The sequence below is a fragment of the Pteronotus mesoamericanus genome, unplaced genomic scaffold (genome assembly GCF_021234165.1).
Source record: "Pteronotus mesoamericanus isolate MK-2021 breed Mesoamerican mustached bat unplaced genomic scaffold, CSHL_Meso_final scaffold_54, whole genome shotgun sequence".
Taxonomy (NCBI): Eukaryota; Metazoa; Chordata; class Mammalia; order Chiroptera; family Mormoopidae; genus Pteronotus; species Pteronotus mesoamericanus.
Window position 1 is genome coordinate 17,638,570 of NW_026555321.1, and position 23,393 is coordinate 17,661,962.

Genomic DNA, 23,393 nt, shown 5'->3' on the forward strand with positions numbered 1-23,393 from the left:
CTGTAATTTTGCTTTGTTTAAATAGGGCCAAGAAGAAAGAAATTTTATAATGCACTCACCTCCCCACATCCTCACTTTACTAAAGTAGCCCTGGCCTGGCACTTTATTTATAAAATTTTCTTCTTGGGCAGCCTAAAGTGAGGGCAAGACGGTTCCCTAGATTTTCTCAAACCTTCTGGACACCCTAAATTGGGGGACTATGGCAAGAAACAGTGGCAATTACCCAGCTCTCTAAGCACTAACTCCCAAGAAATAACTTAGGCAACACCAGGGCCACCAGGGAGGGGCCCACCTGAGGAATGGGGAGGAGGAATGAGCCTTTTTTAATGATCCTCCCACCTTCGGCCCATAGTACCTTGGTAGCAGTCCCCCTCCAGAATCCCCGCTCAAAATTTGAGGGATCCCAGTACCCCACATGCGCTCTCCACACGCGCACACACACACACACACACTGACACACACACACACACACAGCCTTGGTTAGGAGGAGAGACAGTATGTGAGTTTGGGACCCCTGAGCCGAGGGCACCGAAGGTCGGTAGCTGGGTCGCTGCGTGTGCCGCACGCAAGTTGTCCGCCGAGTGGAGGCAGCGGCGCGGCGCGGAGCACGCAGGGGGCGCGGGCGGGCCCGCTGCTCCCGAGGCGGCTGTTAGGGGCCGCACGGCTTCCCCCAAAGATGCAGCGCAGCATATTTTGCACATGAGTTCAGAGGAAGAGGAAGTGTAGCCGGCGGACGCGCGGCGGCGGCGGCAGCGGGGGCGCGTCGGGACTGGAGCTGGAGCGCGCCGGGCGCAGGGCGCAGCGAGCGGGAGCGCGGCTGCCGCGGGCTCCGACGGACGCACCGGTCGCGGGAGGGACGGACACACGAGCACGCCGCGCCGTCGCCGCCCCCCAACCCCCGCCCCAACTGGTGCCCACGCCTTCTCCGCGCCGCCGCCTCTGCATGGCACAAACTTTCCTCCCGGGACGGAGTACACTGTCTCAGGGAGCACCTACCCACACCTTCTCCTGAGCTAGTCTGGAACGGTAGGTGGGCGCGCGGCAAGGACTTGGGGTGTACGCAGGCACAAGCGCCTCCATTGGGCCCCTTGGATCAGGACCCCAGTGGACAGGGGGAACCCTGCTTGGCGCTTCCCTGCAGGTTGCCGGAGCTGGGGCGTGTTTCCCAGGCTCCGGGGCTGCCAGAGGGCCCCTCCTCTCACTCTCCTCTCCCCACACCTCCGACCCGGGTTTGCATGGGGTCGGGCCGGATCCAAGGAGCATAGCAGTCTTGGGTCAACTTTTTTTTTTTTTTTTTAAATAAGAAAAATCACTCCCGGCGCGCCGTGGGGAGAGGCACCCCAGAGCAGTCTATTGGGGGTCCAGGGCTTTGCAGGCTCGGGGCGGGGGTGGGGGTGGTGCCTAGGAAGGAAGCAGAGGGGAAGCTTCCAGGCTACAGGTGGGTCTAGGACACGGCTGCAGGGGGTCTTCTGCAAATATCAGGCGGAAGCTGGCAGCGGAGTCCGGGAGGGCGCGAGGGTGGAGTGTAGGCGGCTCTGGCTGTCCTTTTGCGTGCGCCCTAGGAGGTAGGTTTGTTCCCTGGGCAGGGTGATGGATGGGTGGGAGCAGACATGCCGCACGTTCAGAGGAAGCGCCGCAGCCACTGGAGGCTTAGAGACTTAGGGCGCGGGGCGTCCCCGGCGCTGAAAACGGGCATTCCCCCTTTTGTAAGGGGATTTCTTCCCTCGTCCTAACCCCACTTTCCTAGGCTCAAGGGACGTCAGTGTAGGTCTGGATTAGGGTGGGATGGTGACGGCGTATATTTCAGGAAACCCAGTTTTCGGGGGTGCAAACCCTCCTCCCGAGCCGGGGCTCTTGCCCTTCACCTAGAGTATCGCAGTTTTTGGCGGCGAGAACAGCGTGGAGGCCAAGGTGCTAGACCCAGGCGCGCTCCTTACTGCCTCCCTGTTCCACATGCTCGGCTGCCCTGTGTGGTGGTGGGTCATTCCCGGGGACGTTGGGGGTGTCAGTGAGTTTGTTAGGGGGCTGATACAAACAAACAAAAAGTATTTTTTTTTTCAAAAAGTCTGGCACAGATCCCTATATTTGAGTGGTTGCCCTGGTTTCCAGCAACAGTCTCCTCTTGTAATTGGTACAGCTGTTTTCAGATGCTGGGCTGGCAGTCAGACTAGGCGTCTTCCAGCCCCTGCCATTGTATGTCATCTCAGGATAAGCGAGGCCCTGCCAGGAAGGAAGGCCGGCGTAATGTGAGCGACCTCTGGGCCTGTGGCTAGGGCTTGCTGTGCACCCCACGTGTCCCTAGCCACCGAGATTCCTAATTTGTGCCTCTGAACAGCTGAATTACCTACTAAGTTCAAGTGACCCCAGATGTCACCAAACCCCACTGAGGGATTAAGCAACAAGCTGTTTGGGGCTCTTGGTGCGTATGTGTGCTAACCTCAGTGAAATCACTTTAACCTCAGAGGAGCTCTGCATCCTCTTTTGCCTTCAGTAGGGCGTCTGGCCTGAGAGCTGGGACATTATCCTCTGGCAGCATTTGTATAACAGGTCGTTGGGTTGATTTTTCTTTGTCTTTGGTTGCATGGACATGGGGCAAATGGAAACGGAGTGTTGTGCAGTAAGCTAATGGATTTGGTGCAGGAATTGAAAGAGAATAAATTGGGAATACAAGTGAGTGTGTCCTTTTTCTCCCTGTTGAGAAGGAATTTTTGGCTTACATTCAAATAATTGCTTTGTCTGTAGGGAAACAGGCAGAAAATCTTTGGCATGAGTGATGTGAGTTCCTGTAAAGCTACTCGTGTTCTTGCAATCTTCACTTTTCAGCAGAACTGAAATGATGTGAGGCCATGGCTTGGTGGGCATGGTGCCTTGCCAAATTTCTAATGTGGTGGGCTAAAGCAAGGGCACTGTGACTCTTTTCCCTGCCCATCTCATTTTAGAAAATGTAGAAAAGTTGCAAAAGCAATGGCCGTCCAAATACCCACACCTAGAGCCTGTAATTTTGCTCTATTGGTTTAATTACACATCTTCCCCTTTATTCATCTCTTTATCCATCTTACTGGGATGTAAGTCCAACTTACTGGTTTATTTATTTTAAAGGAAATTACAGACATTGATATAGGTCACTCCTGAACATTTCAGTACACTTTTTATTATTTAGAGTTTAATAGGTGTTCATGATTTTCTTAAGGTAAAATTTATATACACATAGTGAAGTGCACACATCTTAAGAGTAACATTTGCATAATGTTTTGACAGATGTGTACAGCTGTATAACCCTAGTCTCTATCAAGAAAGAGAATATTACCATCATCCTAGAATGTTTGTTCATCTCCATTTCCTGTCAGTCCCTGTCCCTACCCTGCCAGTGGCAACCACTGCTCTGATTGTTTCTCACTTGAGGTTCCTTTAACCTGTTCTTGAACCTCATGTAAATGGAATTCTTACAGTATTGTATAAAGCTTCTTTCACTCAGCATGTTTTTGAGATTCACCCAAGCTGCATGTTCAGTCATTTGGTCTTTTTTTATTGCTGGGTTATATCTAGGTTGTGCCTGTGCCACAGTTTGTTTATATATCCCTCTTTTGATGGACACATGACTTATTCCCAGTTTTGGGGGGTATCGTGAATAAAACTGCTATTAATATTTATGTATGAGTCTTCCTAGGGACGTACATTCTCATTTCTTGTGTGTAAATGTTTAGGAGCGGAATTGCTGGGTCATAGAATCTTCTAAGAAACTGCCAGACCTTTTCCCAATGTGCTTATATCATTTTACATTCCTACTAGCAAAGAATACCAATATGAGATTCCAGATACTACAACCTTATTTTCCTATCCCCAAATCAAGAGCATCATTTTACTAGTGTTCTTCTGAGGCCAGAAATTAGGACCACCTGGGACATGCTGGAACATGTTGTTTTCATAGGTGGAGGAGCTGTGAGAAATCCCCGACTGCCCGTAAATGGGTTTACATTTAAATCATTGCAGACGATCAGATGAATATTTTGTTCTTTAGAAATCTTTAGAAAAGGGAATTCCATAGGGGAATGCACACTTGGTTGCGAAAGAAGATTGACTGAGTGCTTTCTATATAAATAAAAATAACCCCCAAACCTCACAGAATTCCACTAAACTTCTGCCGAGAAGCTCCTGGGGAATTCCCAGCGTATTGGTCTGGTTGATGTGAACTTGATGGAGAGTCCCATTGGATTTCACCGGTTTGGGCAGTTTAGCTGTTGAAAGGGGTTGTGTTTGCTTTGTGAGGAAGATCGGATTTGGCTTTTTGAGGCTCAGAGAACAGCTTTCCTATGAGCAAGGTGGCCTGTCAGTGAAAACACGGCCTGTTGACACCCTCCTCATTGTCCCGGCTGAGAAAATGGGCTGGTTCTTCTCAGTTTCCCTTATACCTTGATCCCTCTCTGTGGGCCAGCAGCTGAACCTGGGCTTGGCTGATCCAGGAGACACAAAGTGAGCCTCCCTGCCTGCAAAGGACCCCAGCATGACATTTTCACATCTCTCTGAGGTGCCTCAGTGGGGACCAATCTTTGCAGATGGTATAGAGTCTTGGGACATTACACTGTTGTGCCACAGAGTAGGGGCACAATAAAGGTTGGCTGAATGATTATGGTGACTCCTGGTACCCATCTAGGTGATGGCCCCTCTGGAGGTCGACAGTGAGTGCCGAGATGTCATGGCCCGAGACATGTTTTACTAGATGCCACTTTCCCATAGACTGAGAAACAGGTTCAAAGTGATTAGGCCTACGAAAACTTGACCCACTGTAAACTTTCATTGTAGTAGCATCATTCTTATTTTATTACAGATTTTGCTGTTGTTATTAACAAAATAATCAATTATAGCGATCACTTGTCAAGTGCTTACTCTTTGCCAGCCACTGTTAGGCACCTTACCTGCTGTATTCTCTGAATTTAATCCTCATGGAAGATCAGCACTATTATTATCGGCTCTTCAGCCTTGAGGAAAATGAAGTTTAGCGAGGTTATGTAGCTTGCCCTGAGTTCACATTTTCATGTTTCCCGGACTTCAGGGAGAGAGGCGGTGGCGTTCTGGTTTCACAAATGTGTATTCTGTCCACAAGCACAGATTTCCAGATACGTGAAGCCATAGTATAATAGAAATGTAAACTGGGCAGAGAGAGCAAAGTCCTAAGAAATGACACACTGGAATTGCTGTCTTTAGTCTTTTTTCTTTTTGTTTCAAGCTTGCTGACTTTGGGGCAGCTGGGGCCTGTCTAGAGGTACTAATTTTGGTGACAAATTAAGATACTATTGGTTGATTACAATTGTAATTTTATTGTAGGAAATGGAAGACGTTGCCAGCTGTTCGGCCTGACTGTCTGTAGCTGAGCTGTCCAATATAGTAGCCACTAGCTACCTGTAGTGACTGACATTGAAATGTAAATGAATTACAAGGAAATAGAATTAAGAATTTATTTCTGCAGTCTCACTAGCCACCTTCCCAGTGCTCAACGTGTGGTTATTGGCTGCCAAGTAGGAAAGCACAGATATAGACTATTTTCATCTTACCTGGAAGTTTGTTTGCAGCGCTGTTCTGTAGTAAGCATTTCTCTTTTTTCTTTCAGTTTAAGAATTGGCAACACACTTGGCTAAGGCTTAGGCTATTTTTTTTTTTTACTGACAAAGAGATAAATTTATCCAGATTTTTCTTTTATGTTTACCTTTTAAAGGTTGTGTGTGTGTGATCTTTCCTCACTTTCACATTCAGTTTTTGACCTAAATTTGAGGGTTTTTTTCCTCCTGAGCCCCTAACAGGGGCTTTTGTTATTATCATTGCATATTTTACCAAGATGCTTTCTCTTAAAAGACCCCTACAGCAGGCAAGCCATGGCCACTACTTGAGCCCTGTTAATTCCTTGCTCTCCAAATAAGAATTCAGTTCAGCTTTTAAATATGCATTTGTGTGGCTTACTCCCTACCTGGGCTGAATTCAGGAAGAAAAATCGCTCTCAGCGGGGCCAGAACCAAAGAGCTAGAAAATCAGGTCGCATTCTACGCATGATGGCTACCTGCCAAGACCGAGATGGAGGAGATGCCATTTGGGGTACTTAACGGCTTCATTTTGGGGTATTGCTGGTCTGGCCTGTCCCTGCGGTGTAGGGCGTACTGGACAGGGCTGGCAGCTTCTGTGTCCGGTTGTATGGGACAGTGGGGGGATGGCTTTCTCCTCTTCTGTGCTGTACACTATTCCAGAATCAGGTTCCAAGGAGAGGGGACACCAGCCCGCAGGGGGCGGAAACCGGGCCAAGCCAGAGGTGGAGAGTCAACATCAGCTATGTTTTGCTCAGCTTGTTTGCTGCTGACCAACTTTTCAGCTACTTTGTAAAATGATAGTAGATTGTTTCCACCCTCTTTCAATCAGGAAGCCAGCTGCACTTCCCTGACAGCTTTCTTTGGCTTTTACAACTAAACGGTCTCATTTTGTTGTTCCACAGACCGACCCCTTGATTGTCAGCATGTATTCTTTGCATGAACTCTGGTGTGTGTGCGTGTGCGTGTGTGTGTGTTTTGAAACTCCTTACTTTGTATTTCACTCTGAGGAAGTACTTTTTGAGGAACCATTCAAATTTTACGGAAAAGCTCCCAATGTCTTCAGATTTGGAGAAACTGATGTAATAGACATTATCCATAAAGTTGGATGGAAAGAGATTAGGTTAATCACAGCCTCTGGTTAATGAAGCTTGACTATACCATGCGTGGATCACCAAATTTCAGAAGGGATCAGATTGTTCATTTAAACACTTCATTAACTTAGAGAAGTCTTTTTGGGATTTTTCTGGTGTTTTGGGACACTTTATAAGTATCTTTCGGTACGGTGTAATTGTGAGTATAGGTAGGTTAGAAGGAATCTTTATAGTGGATATTAACTTATTTCATCCTTACCCTACAAGTAGAGCCTGTAGTTATGCCCATTTTTTAGTTGCGGAAACTGAGGTTAAGTTGCTTCCTCAAGGTAAAGGCACTGGGACTTGAACCCGCTCCAGAGACTCTGCACCCAGGCCTTGTGCTCTGCTGTTGAGAAGGTGAACTCGAGCGTGACAGGCAAATATTCCAGAGGCCCTTTTCCATCCTTTACCAGATAGCGTCTTTCCCACTCCTCGTGTGCCTGTTAGGTCACGGCATTGGGTGTAGCTGCCGGTGGGGATGAAGAAGATGACATTGCTGCCTTTGAGAAGTTTGCTCTCCCTGGAACTGCGGCCTGGGGCCTCCAGCTGCCCACCTGACCCCTCCAGTTGGATGGGGTTACCACACCTGAAACAAACTGTTCTGTCTCTTTCTGCCACAGCCTTGCGCATCTCAGGAGGTGGCCACTCCAGCCTTCCGGGTGCTCAGGTCGCAAACCCTAGAGGAGTCTGGGATGCCCTCTTTTTTTAAATACCCTATTTCCAGTCCACTGATAAATCCCATTTTTTACCTTCAAAACATAGCCAGAATTTGCTGCTCACATGTCCTCCTCATCTGCTCTCCTGTCTCCCATGGTCAGTCATGGCCAGAGTGAGTGTGTCTTCCCCCTGCTGGAAACCCTCCAGGGGCTGCCGTCTCACTCAGGGTAAAAGCCAAATATTTTTTAAATATATTTTATTGATTATGCTATTATAATTGTCCCACTTCCCCCCCTACCCCCCCACCCGCTCCTCTCCAAAATTTTTACCAGGCACAGCATGGCCCACACAATCTGCCTCCCGCGCCCCTCACTTCACGTGCTACCTGTGGCTGCCCACTTCGCCAGGCAGGCCCTGGAACGTTACAGTCTCTGTGCACTTGCTGCCACCTTGCGTGCTACGTGTCCTTCTTATTCCGTGGCTCCCTCTGGTCAACTTCTTTAGGATTTTGCTTAATGTCACCTGCTGGGTGAAGCTTTCTCTGATCACCCATTTAAGAAAAAAAATGCACCACCTTCCTTTATACTTGTTATCCCTCCTCCCTGTCTTATTTTTCTTTATTTGACATATGTTTAAAGTTGAACTTCATTTATTAGTTTTGCTTATTGTCTGTTTCTCTGCTCCTGGAGGTAAGGTCCATGAGAGCAGGGTTATTATTATTATTTTTTGTCTCTCGTTTCCCTTGGTATCCCCGACATTTAAAACAATGCCTTGCATGTACTAGTTGCTCAGTAAAGGAGGGCGTGATGGTTTTCATGTGCCAACTTGGCTAGGCTGTGGGACCTAGCTTTGGGTCAGACACCAGTGTATGTGCTGCTGTGGGGTATTTTTTTAGGCATCATGAACATTTTAATCAGTAGACTTTGAGTAAAGTAAATTATCCTTTATAGTATGGGTGGGCCACATCCAGTCACTTGAAGGACTTACGAGAAAAGACTGAAGTCCCCCAGGAATGAAGGAGTTCTGCCTCCAAAATGCCTTGGGACTCCATTCTGCAGCTTCAGCCCTTCCCTGCATCCATGGCCTGCTGGCCTGCCCTACAGATTTCCCGCTTGACAGTCCCCCCAATCCCATGAGCCAACTCCTTAGAACAGTTCTGCCCCACCTTCTCTCTATACAGATATCTGTATATAGACACCCCCGCCCCGTATCCTATCGGTTTTGTTCTTCTGGAAAACCCTAATCCAGAGGGTCAAGATGGAAGAGAAAGGAGTGCCAGGTCGTGGGTCCAGTGGAGGTAAAGGAACGGTGTAAAAGGATGGCGCTGGCTTAGGCCAGCCTGACCCCACGGTGCAGGACGGGGAGCAGTGGGCGATGGCCTGGGAAGGAGGGAGCTCAGAGTGAGGTGCAGGACTCCAGGGTGGCAGCAGACGTGCGCTTCGCGCGCCTTGTGTGACGCCGAACGGCTACTCTGGCAAAGGCTGGGAATAGGAATCAGAGGGGCGAGGGCCCAGGGACAGCTGGATGAGAGGGAGGCTTTTCACAGCCCTGAAACGTCAGGGTGGCCGGGAGAAGGAAGTGGTGGAATTGAAAATGTCCGCCAGCCCTTGGCACCCGGCCTGGTGAGGATAGAGACAGGACGAGGGCAGGAGCGGGCTGATCCTGGCATTTTGAGCCTAGATATGACGAGGGCAGCGATAGGACCTGCAGAAGCAAGAAATGTGGGAGGAGGAACAGGCCTGTTGGGCAAAATGTTGAGTTCTCTTGGGGGCAGGCATATTCATCTGGATGTGCCAGGAAAGTTCCAGATGAATATGTTGAAACAGGCCCTTATGTGGGTCCACCTAGAGTTGGAGGGGACATGCTGGGATAGAGACTGGAGAGTTTTCACCGACAGCAGGGGAAGCGAGGCCAGTGAGAAAGGATAGGAGAGCGGTGGGGCAGGCAGTGCAATCATGTAACCTTTTTGAGCATACACAACAATACCAGGTATTGGAGGTTCCCAAACTCTTGTACTAGAGCGCCCAGGGTGCTACAGGAAACGCACAGTAGGGGAGGGGGCAGGGGATATTTTGTGTTTCTGAGGGAAAGACTGGGGTACTTGACATGTTAGACACTACACTCACTGCTAGTTTGAGGTGGTTTGCAATCCCAAAACTAGCACCACGTTCCTTTTGAGAACATCATGTCTTCGCAAAGCAGGATTTTGGGAGTTTGATAAGAAAACCATGGTGGATCAGGAAATGATGATTCCAAGGTCAAAGAAGTTGTTCAGTGCCCACCAGATGCATCCATTCCATTAGGGCATCCTCATGGTAATTTAAAAATGAAGGAAAAAGCTGCTTTCTTTCAATTTAGGGGTTCTGTTTTTTTCAAAAGGCTATTAAGTTGTTTGGACATAGTTATTAAGTTGTTTGGACATGACTGCTTCATAAACAGAACTGTAAATATTATTATTTTTTTTTGTGTAGGGAGTGCTGCGAAAAATGTGCCAGGATCCCAAAGGTACCTTTTACACGTCAGGTTCCACTGGAGAGTCTTGGAACCTTTGCCTTACCTTGTCCTGGGTCTTATTTGTAGACTGAAAAAAAAAAAAAAAAAAAGAGTAAGAGCGAGGACAGAAGGATAGGGGAGAAAGAAAAGGTCAGAAGGGCTGCTCCAGAAGGTCGTAGTTCTTCAAAAATAAAGCCGTGAAGCAAATAATGGAAAATGTAAGCATGTGCTAAATCCAGGTGGTGGATATACAGACGTCTCGTTTTTATCTTTATCCGTATGTTGTCAGTGGTTTGTAATGAAAATGATTTTAAGAGAGGAACAAAGGAGGGCAGGAGGTATACATGTAGGGGCACACCTGTGTTTGGGAGGCAGCAGAGAGTCTGGGAAGAGCGTCTGAGCTACTGAGAGACTCAGGAGTTGGGAGGGTGGGGAGCCAAGGGGGTCAGCAGAGCCTCATTCTTCTACACTGTGGTTCTCAGCCCTGGTGAGGAGGCTTATGAAAGATCCTGGGCCCTGCTGAGGCCTGGGTGCTACGAGATTGGAGAGGGTTAGAAGTGGGGAGAAGACTGGCTTTGCTTCGAGAGGGTTGGTTCTCTGCTCTGGCTGCCAGTTAGAATCACTTCGAAGGCTTTAAGAAATACTGATGCTTGGTCCCCACCCCCAAATGCCTGGCCATCAGGGCTGTAAAACAGGTCCCCAGATGATTCCATAGTGCAACCAAGATTGAGAACCGTTGTCATAGCTCAGAGTTTCTCAAACTTGACCGTGACTGACTTTAATGAATCACTTCTTGAAAAGTAGATTCTGATTCACAGACCCGGGTGGGGCCTGAAGTCTGCATTTCTTGCAGGCTCCCAGGGATGACAGTGCCGCGGGTCTGAGGACCGCACTTTGAGTGGCAGGTTCTTCTGAGAGGCAGCTGTTTTTAGTTGAAGGGGGTTGTGATGCAGACAAGGAAGAGAGCAGAAAGGTCTGCATAAGAAATCCACTGAGATGTGGGCGTGGGGGTGGGAGTGGGGTGGTAAGCAAGTGTTTTCTTTTGATAATGTAAATACCCTTTGTATTCCTTATCTTTTGCTGTGTAACAAATTACTCCCAAACTTGGCAGCCGAAAACAATAATAAGCATTTATTATCTCAGAGGGTTTCTGTGAGTTAGAAATCCAGAAGCAGCTTAGCTGGGTGGTTCTGACTCAGGGTCTCTCCTGAGGTTGCAGTTAAGATGTTGGCTGGGTCCTGACCAGGTAGCTCAATTGGTTAGAGCACTGTCCTTGTACATCAAGGTTGCAGGTTCAGCACCGATCAGGGCACATAACAGGTCACACACGAGAATCAACCAGCGAATGCATAAATAAGTGGAACAACAAATCAATGTTTCTCTCTCTCTCTCTCTCTGAAATCAATTAACAAAAATTTTTTAAAACAGATGTTGGCTGGGCTGAAGGCTACTCTGAATCTAAAGGATCTGCTTCCAGGGGGTGCTGAGGTAGTACTGGCCGGTGGGTAGAAGCCTCAGTTCTCTGCCCTGGGGACTTTTCCACAGGATTAATAGTGTCGCTGCTCTCTCTAGAGGGAGTGAGCTGAGAGAAAGCAAAGTAGAACTTACATGTCTCCGAGAGCCTGGCTTTGACCATCACACTCTTCCTTTCAGCAACAACCTCCTGGCTCTATAGACATGAGCTCTCTTTAGTGTGGTGGGACTCTTTGGTCAGTACCAGCAGGATTACTGAAGGCCAAGCTATGATACCCCCTTCCTGTTTTCAACTAGGAAAATAATGCATGCACAACAGAAAACTTGAAAAATAGAGGAAACCATAAAAAGAACATCATCCACAATCTCATGCACCAGAGGGAAGTTCTGTGAGCAATCGTGTTCTGTGTCCTGCCAGTTAAAAAAAAGAATGTGGATATTTAGATACAGTCGTACACTTGGACATTTAAAAGTGGCACCAGACAACAGTACTGTTTCATATAGATAGTTCCTTTATTTTGTGTCAAGTCAGGAGGACTTTCAATAGGTAAATTTTAGTTATCCTTGGGCTTCAGTCTTAGATTTTGTTTGACACCGTCTGATTAGTTGACTGAATTTTGAAGTTTTCGTTTACATTTCTGGGTTGAGAGAGACGCCCCTATTATGTAAAATGTTATTAATTTGGCTCATCAGTTCTTTGGGTGACTGGATGATGTACTAAACACGCTCCAGTCTTCAAATATGGGCTTTGAGTGTAGAAATAAAAAATGAGTTTGCCAGCTCATCCAGCATCATTGCACTTAATTGCCCTGTCTTTGCTTGCTTGTCATGAGCTGTTGGCAATTGTTAAAATTAGTTTTACAGTTTGCCTCAGATTAGCGGGAAGTGTGCTAAATGAGGGCTTACTCTTAATGAAACTAATTTGTATTTGAAAATATAACTGCATTTATTGCCCCCATTATTTAAATGTGTGCATGCTAGTTGATAGGAAAAAAATGAATCTTTAAACTCAGGTTTTTATAAACCCTCGCTGAAAAAAATCATCTTTTAAGGAGGTGATCTTTTTTGTCAAGTGTTTGTTTTTTTTTCCCCAGTGTTTTATGGGCGTCTTGGGAAGCATTTCAGAAACAAATTAGAAATCCTTTTAAAATAAAAAAGAATATAAATTTCAACATCTGGAATGACACAGGACATCAGGTCCCATTCTGCTCAGCTTTCTGTGAGCCACGTCTGTGGTGACGTGTTCTCTGTGTGTGTCACAGCATCTCTGGATGCCCTGCGCTCTGCCAGGTTTCCCGAACAGCCAGCCTCCCTGCACCGCAGGCGGCTATCTGTCCATTGTCTTTCTCCTCCTTGCCCCTGCCATCTCCTCGAGGGCAGGGCCTGGTCTTCCCATTTTTGTATTTCCTAATTGAGCACCTGACTCCAAGCAGACCTTAACAAATGCATGAATTTGGAACAAGGTTCCCTTCCTCATGGAGCTGACAGTTTCGGCAGGAAGCTGGTCTGCCATGTACCATTCGCCATTCTAGGTTTAATGCAGAAAGAATAGATTTTCCAGAATGTCACTGTCTGAGGGGTCTTTGCTTCCTGGTCACTTGTAATGTCTGATGTCCGTCCTCTCGTTGCAGTTGGATCTCAGAACCTCCTGATGATTATTTTCTTGCCTAGTCAGCATCTAGTTCCTGATTACTTATAGCCAATTTCTGCCAGATAACTCTAAGTCTATTTTTTAAAGATTTTATTTGTTAGTAAAGATGTATTTAATTAATACAATGTAATTAATGTAATAATTAAAAATTAAATAAATTAAAAATGTAATTAATTAAGGTTTTTTTTATTATGGAGAAAGAGAAGGGAGAGAAATATCAATGTGCGATAGATACATTGATAGGGTGCCTCTTACACATCCCCCCACCCTCCCAAACTGGGTACCTGGCGTGTTCCCTGATTGGGAATCAAACCAGCAATTGTTGGCTCGCAGGCACTCAGTTTACTGAGCCACACCAGCTAGGGCCTAAGTATGTTTTGGCTCTTTTCCTGCTGTCTCACCATAGGAATGGAAAAAGACCTCTGTTTCATCTGCTTTTCAAGAGCTCTTGGATGGTTTTTCTTGGTACCTTAATGCTAGAGAGATCTATGCGCATTGCTCCAGGGATGTCTTCTGGGAAGACAAAGGTATAAAAAGAAGAAAAAAAAAAGCCTCCTGAATGATTGTCAAATAATCAAAGCTGATCCAACGATCAGCTCACACATAAAACACATAACCTGATTTCCAGTAGGTGCCAATGTGAAGTGACTATACAGATTTGGAAGGGCAGGAGCGGTAGGGGTTGGGTCGGCCACAGAAAAGCACTGGGAAAATTTTGACACACACAGGTGATTTTTAGCATGTGTCCTTTCCAAAAACAGGCAATGACAACAAAAGGAGACGTAACTGAGTAGCACTTCTGCTCATGATTTCACTCAGGGAACTAAGGCCGCACAGAGTGAACAGGAGGTGGAGGGGCCAACCGTTGGCCTCTAAGAGCATCTCACCTTCTGCCATGCCTCCTGTGGAGTCAGCATCTGGCCACCCTGAGTGTGTAAAGGGAATTATTCTTCATTGACAGGACCCTGCATTTACCCTACAACCCACCAATCTCACTCCTAGGTATTACCTTAGAGAAGAGAAAATTTAAGCCCATAAAAACCTCTCCATGAAAGTTTATAGCCACCCTATTCATCATCCCAAATTGGAAACAACCTAGATATCCCCCCAAGGGCAAGTGGCTAAAACAGGGCCCTTAAATGCAGTCCAGCCTCAACCTTGGGTTGACCAAGGAGGCGGCAGGCTGTGGTCATTTGGAGCAATCTTGGGATTTAAGTTACAGATCGCATGATGAGTCATCCTAAGACTTAAAGGCTTTAAACAGCACTACTGGTGTATTTTGCCCAGGACCTTCAGCTTTGGCGGGTCTTGATGGAAACAGCTGGTCTCTGGTCCATGTGGTGTCAGTGGCTTAACTGAGGTAGAGGCTCGATTACCAAGGTGGCTCCCTGGCTGGGTAGCTGGCAATTTGGGGCTGGCTCTTGGTTCCTCTCCACATGAGCCTCTCCTTGGAGCTGCCTGGGCTTCCTCTTGGCAGGGTGGCTGGGTTCCAAGAATAGACATCCCAAGGCTCAGGCAGTGGATGCTCCCAGTTCCTTGAGTCCCGGATCCAGGAGCCAGCTCTGTGTCTTTCTGCCATGTTCTGTTGGTCAAGCAGTCGTGGAGCCCCGACTCAGACGGGGTGATGTAGACCCCACCGGAATAACAGCGGCATCAGAGGATTTGGGCGCCACCTTTAAAAACCATTGTGTTTATCATTTACTTTCTGTCTGACTAGCTAGACACTTTGACCCCCGAGGAAGATGAGTCTGAACGTCTTCTGCGTGAGGGGATGCACAGCCACCCCAGAAACCATCTTGCCTGCATTGGGCAACCCTGTTCCCCTTACTCTTCCCTTCTCTCAAAGGCCCACACCCAACTTTGCCCCAAGCATGTTATGAGATTCTAACAGGAGCACGACTTGGGAACCTCCCATAGTGAACGGTAAAGTTTACAAAACTCTGCAATAACGTAAGGCGCCATTATACAATGTCTTATTTTTCCTCCTTTTGTAAGCTACATTTTTGTGGCTTGTTTCAGCACAGTAGTGACTGAATATAGATATTTTTGGAATGGTGTAAAAGGCTTTTCTCTTTTGCCGGTGGGCGGCAGGGGTTAGTGGAAGAATGAAGGAATGAGCTGAGAGGAACGCAGGTGTGCCAGTAGGGTTCTGGACACAAAAGAGTGAGAAGTGCAAATGCACACTAAGGTTTTGGGGGCCAGCAACTTCTTTGCTTGTCTCCCTTTCCAGAGAGAGTTGTGCTGTAGGAGCAGGCGCTTAACCAGGGTTGCACATGCTCCAAAGAAAGGAGTCTCTAAAGTTTGAGACCCCATGGATTCACTGATCTTACAGTTTTGCTACTGTTTGGTACTGCTTATCTCATCTCTGTCTGATCCCATTGATGATTTGCTTAGCGCCGCATCATATCCTGTGAAACGAGCACAGTGCCCTTTAGGGTGAACTTGGGTAGAGACCTCAAGCTTGGAACAGTCTGACTGAAACTAACTCAGAGTTTCGAATTGGAAGAACCTTTCTAATGTTCCTTGGCACTGCTCCCCCTCCGCCGCCACCACCTGCCTGAGCCTTGTCTGAGTCTTTCTTACTCATCTTGGTAACCCGCTTCTTTTTTTTTCTGCGGTCAGAGAACTGGTCCCATATGGGAGAATTTAAATCATACTAAAATGTTAGTGGCTACCTGGCGCTTTGTGTTTTGGGTTTTTTTTTTTTTTTAAGATTTTATTTATTTTCAGAGAGAGAGGAAGGGAGAGAGGGAGAGAAACATTGACGTGTGAGAGAAACATCAGTTGGTGACTTGTCAGTTGGTGATTAGGGACCTGGCCCCCAGCCCAGGCATGTGCCCTGACTGGGAATTGAACTGATAACCTTTCAGTTTATAGGCCAGCATTCAACCCACTGAACCACAGCAGTCAGGGCTGGAGCTTTGTTACCCTTCCCATGGAGGTACTTGTCATTTCCAAGGAGACTGTAAGGTAGAGCGATTCTAATTTCAAAGGAATGAGTCTCTAATGCTAGGACTTTCCTAACAGAATTGCAAGAATGGGAGGATTTTGGAGGAAGAGGTTCCTTTTTGGAGATCCTCAGACACTCAGTCCTTCTCAGGAAGTGAGTGACTTGATGAGCCTCTGGGTTATTTCCGGTTCTGTTCTAGTGGTAACAGTACTCATCTCACCAGGGTTACTTGGTCCCCAGTACTTAGGAGCCTCCCCAATCCACTTTCCTTCTGCTTTGTCCAAGTAGATGCCAGCCGGCTTGCTTTTAGCAGTTAAATATGCAGCCTCTGTACAAATCAGCCATTAAATTTGCAGAAGTAGAGTATTTTACAAGTAATCAGTTCATGCAGATTGCACATAAATCATGTCTGCTCTGGCCCTTTGGACGCTAATGTTCCCTTATTAAGGCATAAGTAAGCCTTCCTGTTCTCATCCATCCTTCCAGCCTTTTTTAACTTACTGAAAAGTATAGCCTGGTTGTCGCTCCACCACCTTTTTGGAGGTTCATTTTGTTTTTCTGGATCTTGCCAGAATGCCTTAGGAAGCTGGGTGCCTTGTGAATGGATGGAGCAAAAGGAAATTCTTATCTCTAAAAGGAAGTGGTTACCCCGTTTCTGTTTGTGATATTCTTGGCCAGTTAAAATTTTTGTGAAATATGTTCTGATGGCAGCACCAGCACCCCCGGGAGAGGGGAGGTATTGGTCATGCTTGGTGCACAAAAGGAAAATATCTTCCACTGAAGTCTGGGGACGAGGGAGGGGATAAGAAGTCATTTCATGAATGTCACTCTGCCCAAATAAACAAAGACCCTTCATTGTTTTTCACCCCCTGGAAGACTGAAAGCCCAGCTACCCTCATATTCACATTATTTTAACATTTTCCCATTTTCTTTTCAAACTGGGGCTACACATCTTCACTCTGATACACGTGGATTTCTGCTTCCAATTTCTCTAGCCCTGCTATTAGTGTTCAGCCAGTTTTTATTTGGGTCTAAAATGACTCTGTAAGAGTGTGGAAGCATGGTATTATTCCTGTGGTTTGGTCTAAAAAAGGAAAAAGGGGGACCTGAAACAAGGCCCGTAAAAACACTGCCCTCTCCTTTTAGAGATATTTCATGAATATAAATTCCTGTCTAAATAATTGCTGTTGAGGATAGAAAGGACTTTGGAGTTTGGAAATTGTAACAACAACTTATTATTTTCTTTTAGTAGCCGTGGTGAAGGTGACACCTTCCCCCGCTCCTTCCTCTTATTTTAGGACGGGCTGACACCGTAATGTACCGTATGGCTTTTTAGGTCCTGTTTTTAAATCACACGTACAGATCATAGTGGAACTGAGGCTCTCTGAGGTATTATTGTCCTCAGACACGGGAAAAAGCTATAGAGCAGGTATACTTTTGGTGTCATTTAAAAAAAAAAATCACAGGATAGCTGGTAATGATATCTTAACAGAAGAGGAGCCAGCCTGGGTACTGAGCACAAGTCATCTGGTATGCAGGTCATATACTAAATTATACTCTAGATACCATAAAGGCTGAGGTCCTTCATGTAGTCTCCAGGGAAACTATGAGATCTCTTATACTATCACGTTTAAAAACAAAATTTCAAAAATAATTACCCTCCAACTCCTTTTTTACCCTTTTTGCTGGCAGCTGCGGAGATGGGTTGCGGATTGAACAAGTTAGAGAAACGCGATGACAAACGGCCTGGAAATATCTATTCAACTTTGAAGAGGCCTCAGGTGGAAACCAAGATAGATGTGTCCTATGAATACCGCTTCCTGGAGTTCACTACCCTGAGTGCTGGTGAGTACGGGCCACTCGGTGCTCCTGGTGACCGGCGAGCCGGGACCCAGCCTCACACTGCAGCCCGGCCCTGGGCAGGGTCTTCGGCTGAGGCTACCCGGCCGGTGCGGGGGATTGGGGCGGGCTGACAAGGACGTAATGGGACCGTGGGCCAGGTGGGGAGGGCTGTGGGAAGCTGAAAGGGGTGGGCCTGTCCAGAAAAACAAAAAGGGACTGCATACGTAAATCCAGATTTTTTATGGGAAATCCCTTCACATTTTAAAAGATAGTAACTAATTCAAACAATAACAAATTAAAACCGTACGCGAGCCAACTAGTGCGCGAGTGGGCTGAATGTGGCCCGTGGGCCGACCCGTCTGCAGACCGTCTTTTATGCCAGGCCATGTGGAAAACAGAAATCTGCCTTATCTACTACGGGCATTGGTCTGCCCACCCAACCAAATTCACCTGCCCGCTGTTCTACCGCCTTTTAAGAGCGCTTCTCAATCTGGGCTTGGCTTTGCCTCACCGGAGCCAGAGGGTTTCCGGGTCACCTACCACCACCAGCATCCCACTGGCACTGGGCTGACTGGCAAGCGGGGGGCCCTGGTGTCATCCGAGAGCGTTTGCGGAGCACTCACTATGCGGATTATTGGGCTGGTGCTCCAGGGAAAACATTTCCTGGAGCTGCTTACCTCGTGACAGAGAAGACGTGTACACATGAAAAGAACTATTCAATACACTATCATTGTAAGTTGGAAAACATGTAAAGTATGTTTTCCGAAGAGGAAGGGGATATTCTTCTTTTGGGGGCAGTGGGTGTAGAGGGGCCTGGAAGTCGTGAGCAAAAACGAGGTGCTACAAAACTAAAGCATCTTAAGACACTTCCTCCCTGGGCTTTTGAGTCTATTTTAAATTTCTGGTAACAGAGAAGCGAATTAGCAGGACAAGCCCTTGTGTTGGTGGGTGTGAGCCCTGGCTCTGCTGCGGAGTGGCTGGGCGAATGGCTAGGCCTGCAGCGCCCTCAGCTAGCAGGTGAGCACGTGAACATCCACCTCACGGGGCCGCCGTGACGAGCAGAAGAGGGAAGCTCAAGGTGTGGCACGTAGTAGGATTACCGGTATTACTGCCACTCCTCTTCCTCCTCGGTGACCACCTCCATGCTGAGTGAGGCTCTGTCTGCCTCCCGAGCCCCGGCAGAGAGGGACAGCTGGGTGTCTCTGCGGGGACCTTCTGCGCATCCCTCCACGTCCCCCAAACCGCATGCAGCCACTACCTCATCAGATTGCTTTCTGCTGGCGCCTTCGACGAGTAACGTCACCACCATCTTCTCAAACAGTCGAACTTGACACCTTAGTCCTCTGTGACCAGGCCTTCTCCTCACCCACAGTTTCCGTTTGTCACGTCACCCAAGCCTATTAAAACTACTTCCCAAACCGCTTCCAATAGGGCTAATAGAATACGAACAAATCCAAACACAAAATTATTTGGAGTATCTGGTTGTCCATTATTTGTTCAGTGAATATGTGAAGGCTCACAACATTCTAGGTATCGTATGTAGAATGATTAAGGGAAGAAACCAAAAGCATGTGTAGGAAGAAAGAGTGAAAGGAAATATATGAAGATGTTAAAAATTGATTGTCAAGGTGCTGTGATTATGGGGATATATATATATATTATATATATATATAACATACATATGTAAAGAATTTATATGTGTTATATATATAAAAGGAACACGTTGCATTTATATATATATATATATATATATATAAAAGGAGTACGCCACATATATTCCATATATATATGTCTGTGTATACACACACCCACGCACACACACCCACCCCTGCGGTGTATTCTTTTGTTATTAAGGAGACTAACTGTGGTTGACCCCCCCCCCCCGTCTTCCCAGTGCTTCATCACCCGCCATCTGAATTACCCCCCAACCTCCTCATCTGCTGCTCTGCCCCTCTGTGCTCCACTCATAGCACCCACACTGTTTCCTGCATTGTGCTTTCTTTGATGGAGTTACCTTATTTCCTGATTATAAAATGAACTGATACCCATTCTAAAATGTTAGGAAGACATTTAAGGAAACCCCAGCTGGTCTCCCTGCATCTGCCCTTGTCCTTCTACGGTTCTCAGGACTCGCAGCCCTGCTGTGGCTCCCCGCGCCCTGAGGGACCCGGCGTCCCGCTGTCCCCGCGCTCCTGCCATTTGTCCTGCATGTTCTGACACTGTGCCTTGATGTTTCTGGAAGCCCCTAGGCCCCCTCAGGGCTTTTGCGTTGCCTGTTCCCTCTGCCTGGAAGTCCTCCTGGATATACCCCTTGTTCAAACTGTTATCCCCCTTCTCTGTGGAACGTTCCATGACCACCCATTTAAAATTTCTGCCTAGCCTTGGCCAGCGTTTCAGATGGTTGGAGCATTGTCCTGTAGACCAAAACGTTGCAGGTTCGATCCCTGGTCAGGGCGCATGTGAGAAAGCAGCTAATCTGTTTTTCCCTCACATCGATCTTTCTCTCCACCCCTCCTCTTTAAAATGCAATGAAAAAGAAAACAAAATTTCTGTCTATCCTCCAACCCCTACCCCTTTCACCTCTTAATTTTCTCCACAGCACTTCTTAACCATCTTACTTGCTGTATATTTTGCTTATCATTATTTGTTTCCTTATTTGTTGTCTGCTTTCCTTCATTAGGAGGTAGAAGCCCTTCTAATGAGTGCAGTGCAGGGACTGTGTCTGTTTTATCCTCTGCTGTATCTCAGTACTTAAAACAATGCCTGGCACATAGTAGATATTAATAAATATTCGGTGAATGAATACTCAATGTATATTTTTGTATCCTGCTTCCTTGCAACTTAACGTTTTATAGCGAGGCATGCCTGTATGTTCCAAAAATATGATTTAAGGACTATACATGATTTAATCATTCAGCATACCATAATTTATTTAGTAGTCCACTTTTATTGGATATTAGAGTTATTTCTGGGCTTTGGGCTGTTATAAATAATGTTGTGATAAGCCATGCCGGACATAAATATTTGTGCACATTTCTGATTATTTCCTTAGGAATTACTGAGTTGAAAGATATGAATGCCAGAACTCTCACCAAATTGCTCAGTTGCCTTCTAGATAGGACGTGTTTGTGTAAAACAAATGTGATCATGCTGAGCCCTATGGCTGGTTCCCCTGGGTGAATGAAGTGGAGGTTCCTGCTGGCGCTCAGGGCTTTTTGCAGCGTGGCCTGGCTCTTTGCAGACCCTCCCCAACTATGTCCAGGAGAACATGTGCTGTGGCCCTGGCCTTGCCTGCTTCCCCCCGCCCTGTGCCCAGGACCCTCCCTTCTCAGCTTCCCAATTAGCCCAGGACCTGCCCCACCCCTCAGTGCTTACCAGACTCCTGTTCCTTCTTGACATCCATCCTCTCAGAATTACTTTTTTCTGTATGCCAATAGTTTGTCAGTATCATCCTATGACATTTTATTACATCGTATATCACACTTAATGTTGTTTTCTTGAGAGCAGAGGCCCGGCCTGGCTCACCTTCCTGGTCTTCTTTTTCGTTCGTGCTTTCTAGCTAAGCATAGCGTGTCCTGCCTGGTCGGGTTCTAGGAAGCCTTCCGAGGAAATGCTGCGTGTGCTGAGTCCTTTCCCTGGCAGCCTCTCAAGTCCTTTTCCAGAAGTTCTAGTGGGATTATTCGCTCTTGTTCCAGAATGGAGCCAGTATTTGTCGAGAGCCTCCCGTGTGCTCAGTCCTACGATGGGGCATTGTATTCTGCCCTGATCGGATGTTTCCCCTAACTTTTCAGTTTTGTTGAAGTATAATTGAAGCCCGCTGCACTGCAGGAATTTCAAGCCTGTGAAACCACCATGTCATCGAGATGCAGACCCTTCCCTTCACCCCAAAGGTTTCCACACGCTCCATTGTAATCCCTTCTTTTTCCCGACCTTTTTGGTCCCAGACGACCAATCATCTGATCTCTGTCACTCCTTCTGCCACTGATTTTATTTTATAGACCTTTCTATAAATAGTCTGGCCTGGCTTTTTCCATTCAGCTTGCTTTGAGATTCTTTTATGTTGCTTGGTGTGTCGGTAGCTCATTCCCGTTTTATCGCTGAGTAGTAGTCTCCTGTATGGATGTAGCACAGTTTGTTTTCCTGTTCACCTGTTGATGAACATTTGGGTCACTTTCAGTTTTTTGGTGTTTACGAATTAAATTGCTGTGAACATTTGTCTTTGTGTAGCTTCTTATGTCATTTTGTTCTCACAGTAACCCAGTGAAGCATATGGGTACCCTCATGCCTTTTTTAGCTGATGAGGAAACAGACACTCAGAGAGGGTAAGTAACTTTTCTAAAGGTGCAGTGCTAGGAAGTGACTCGGGCAGAATTTGAACCTAGATCTCTTGGGCATCAAAGCTCTTAGGCCTTATAAACTGCAAGGTGCTAGACAAATAGGCCTTAACACCAATCAGAACATTCTTGTTAGGAGACTTGTGTTATCATGGAGAGGGACATAAGAATGTTCCCTGTCCATATGGTGTTGGCCATAGGAGATTTTTAAGTAGCACTTGATGTACTTATTTTTCATAGAGAAGATACTCACCTGATTTTTAACAAATATAAGTTCGGGAAAGGCTGTTGACCCAATTCCACCTGGTGGCTTAGACAGGAAGGGGACCATGTGCACTTTTTAAAATATCAAGTTCAGAGGGAACACCGTTTTGTTTGTGCCTTGCTTAGAGCTCGGTGCTGTTGTGGATGATATTGGAACCTGCAACTTCACTTGTAGGGTTGGCAGAGGCAAAGAGCAGCAGGAATCTCATAGTGAAGCACCTAAGCTGCCAAAAATCTCAATTCTGGGTGATTTGATTGGGTCTTATATTTTCAATTAACTGTGGTCACCAGGGGATGAACCTGCCCTTTGATGGGTTTCATTGCAGATGGAGCCCCGTAAAGCATTGCAATTTCTGCAAAACGGCGCCTCGTTTATCCTGTTTTATGTGTGCGTTTTGCAGTTTCCCTGTGCTAGGCCATGCTAATGCCGCTTGGAAGCTACCTGCGTCTGCTCCGTGAGAACCGCTTTTGCTTTACGTGGGCCTGGTGCCAAGGACAGTTGGCCCAGTGAGTGATCTGTGTAATGAGGCCAGTGCCCAGAGCTTCATCTTTGCTTGAATGTTCCAGTCCTGCTCTGTCCAGTTTAGGACCCACCAGCCATATGGCTATTTAAATGTCATAATTAAAATTAAATAAAATTTAAAATTCAGTTCCTCTGTCACACTAGCCACACTTGAGGACCCCAGCAGCCACAGGTGGCTGGTGGCTGCCATGTTGGATGGCATAGATAGAGAACTCTTCCATCACCATGGGATGTTCTTTTGGGCTGCTCTAGTCTGTTTTTAAGGGAGGATAACTCGGTTCTAGGCCTGAATCCGCATCTCTAATTCAGATTAATGTACTGTTTTTTTATTATGAAAGTTTACTCTTGGGTTCTCTAGGGGTCATAGAAATCAGTTCATTGATTCCACAAATATTCTTGGAATGCTGATCTGGGGCCAGGATGTTGTGTCCTAAGAACATATGGGTGAACCAGACAGGAGGTTTATCCTAGTTGTCTTGGGTGCTATTACAAAGGATCAC

General features: G+C 46.7%; 1 protein-coding gene across 1 annotated transcript in view; it reads left to right on the top strand.

Annotated features, from left to right (window-relative positions):
- The first annotated feature begins 773 nt into the window (after nucleotides 1-773).
- The window catches only part of RFTN1 (raftlin, lipid raft linker 1), a 182,934-nt gene continuing 160,314 nt past the window's right edge, over nucleotides 774-23,393 (top strand). Inside the window, exons 1-2 of the mRNA XM_054595029.1 lie at nucleotides 774-1,026; nucleotides 17,623-17,775. Coding sequence (XP_054451004.1) covers nucleotides 17,631-17,775 — 145 coding nt within the window. The 5' untranslated portion in view covers nucleotides 774-1,026; nucleotides 17,623-17,630. The remainder of the gene's footprint in view (nucleotides 1,027-17,622; nucleotides 17,776-23,393) is intronic.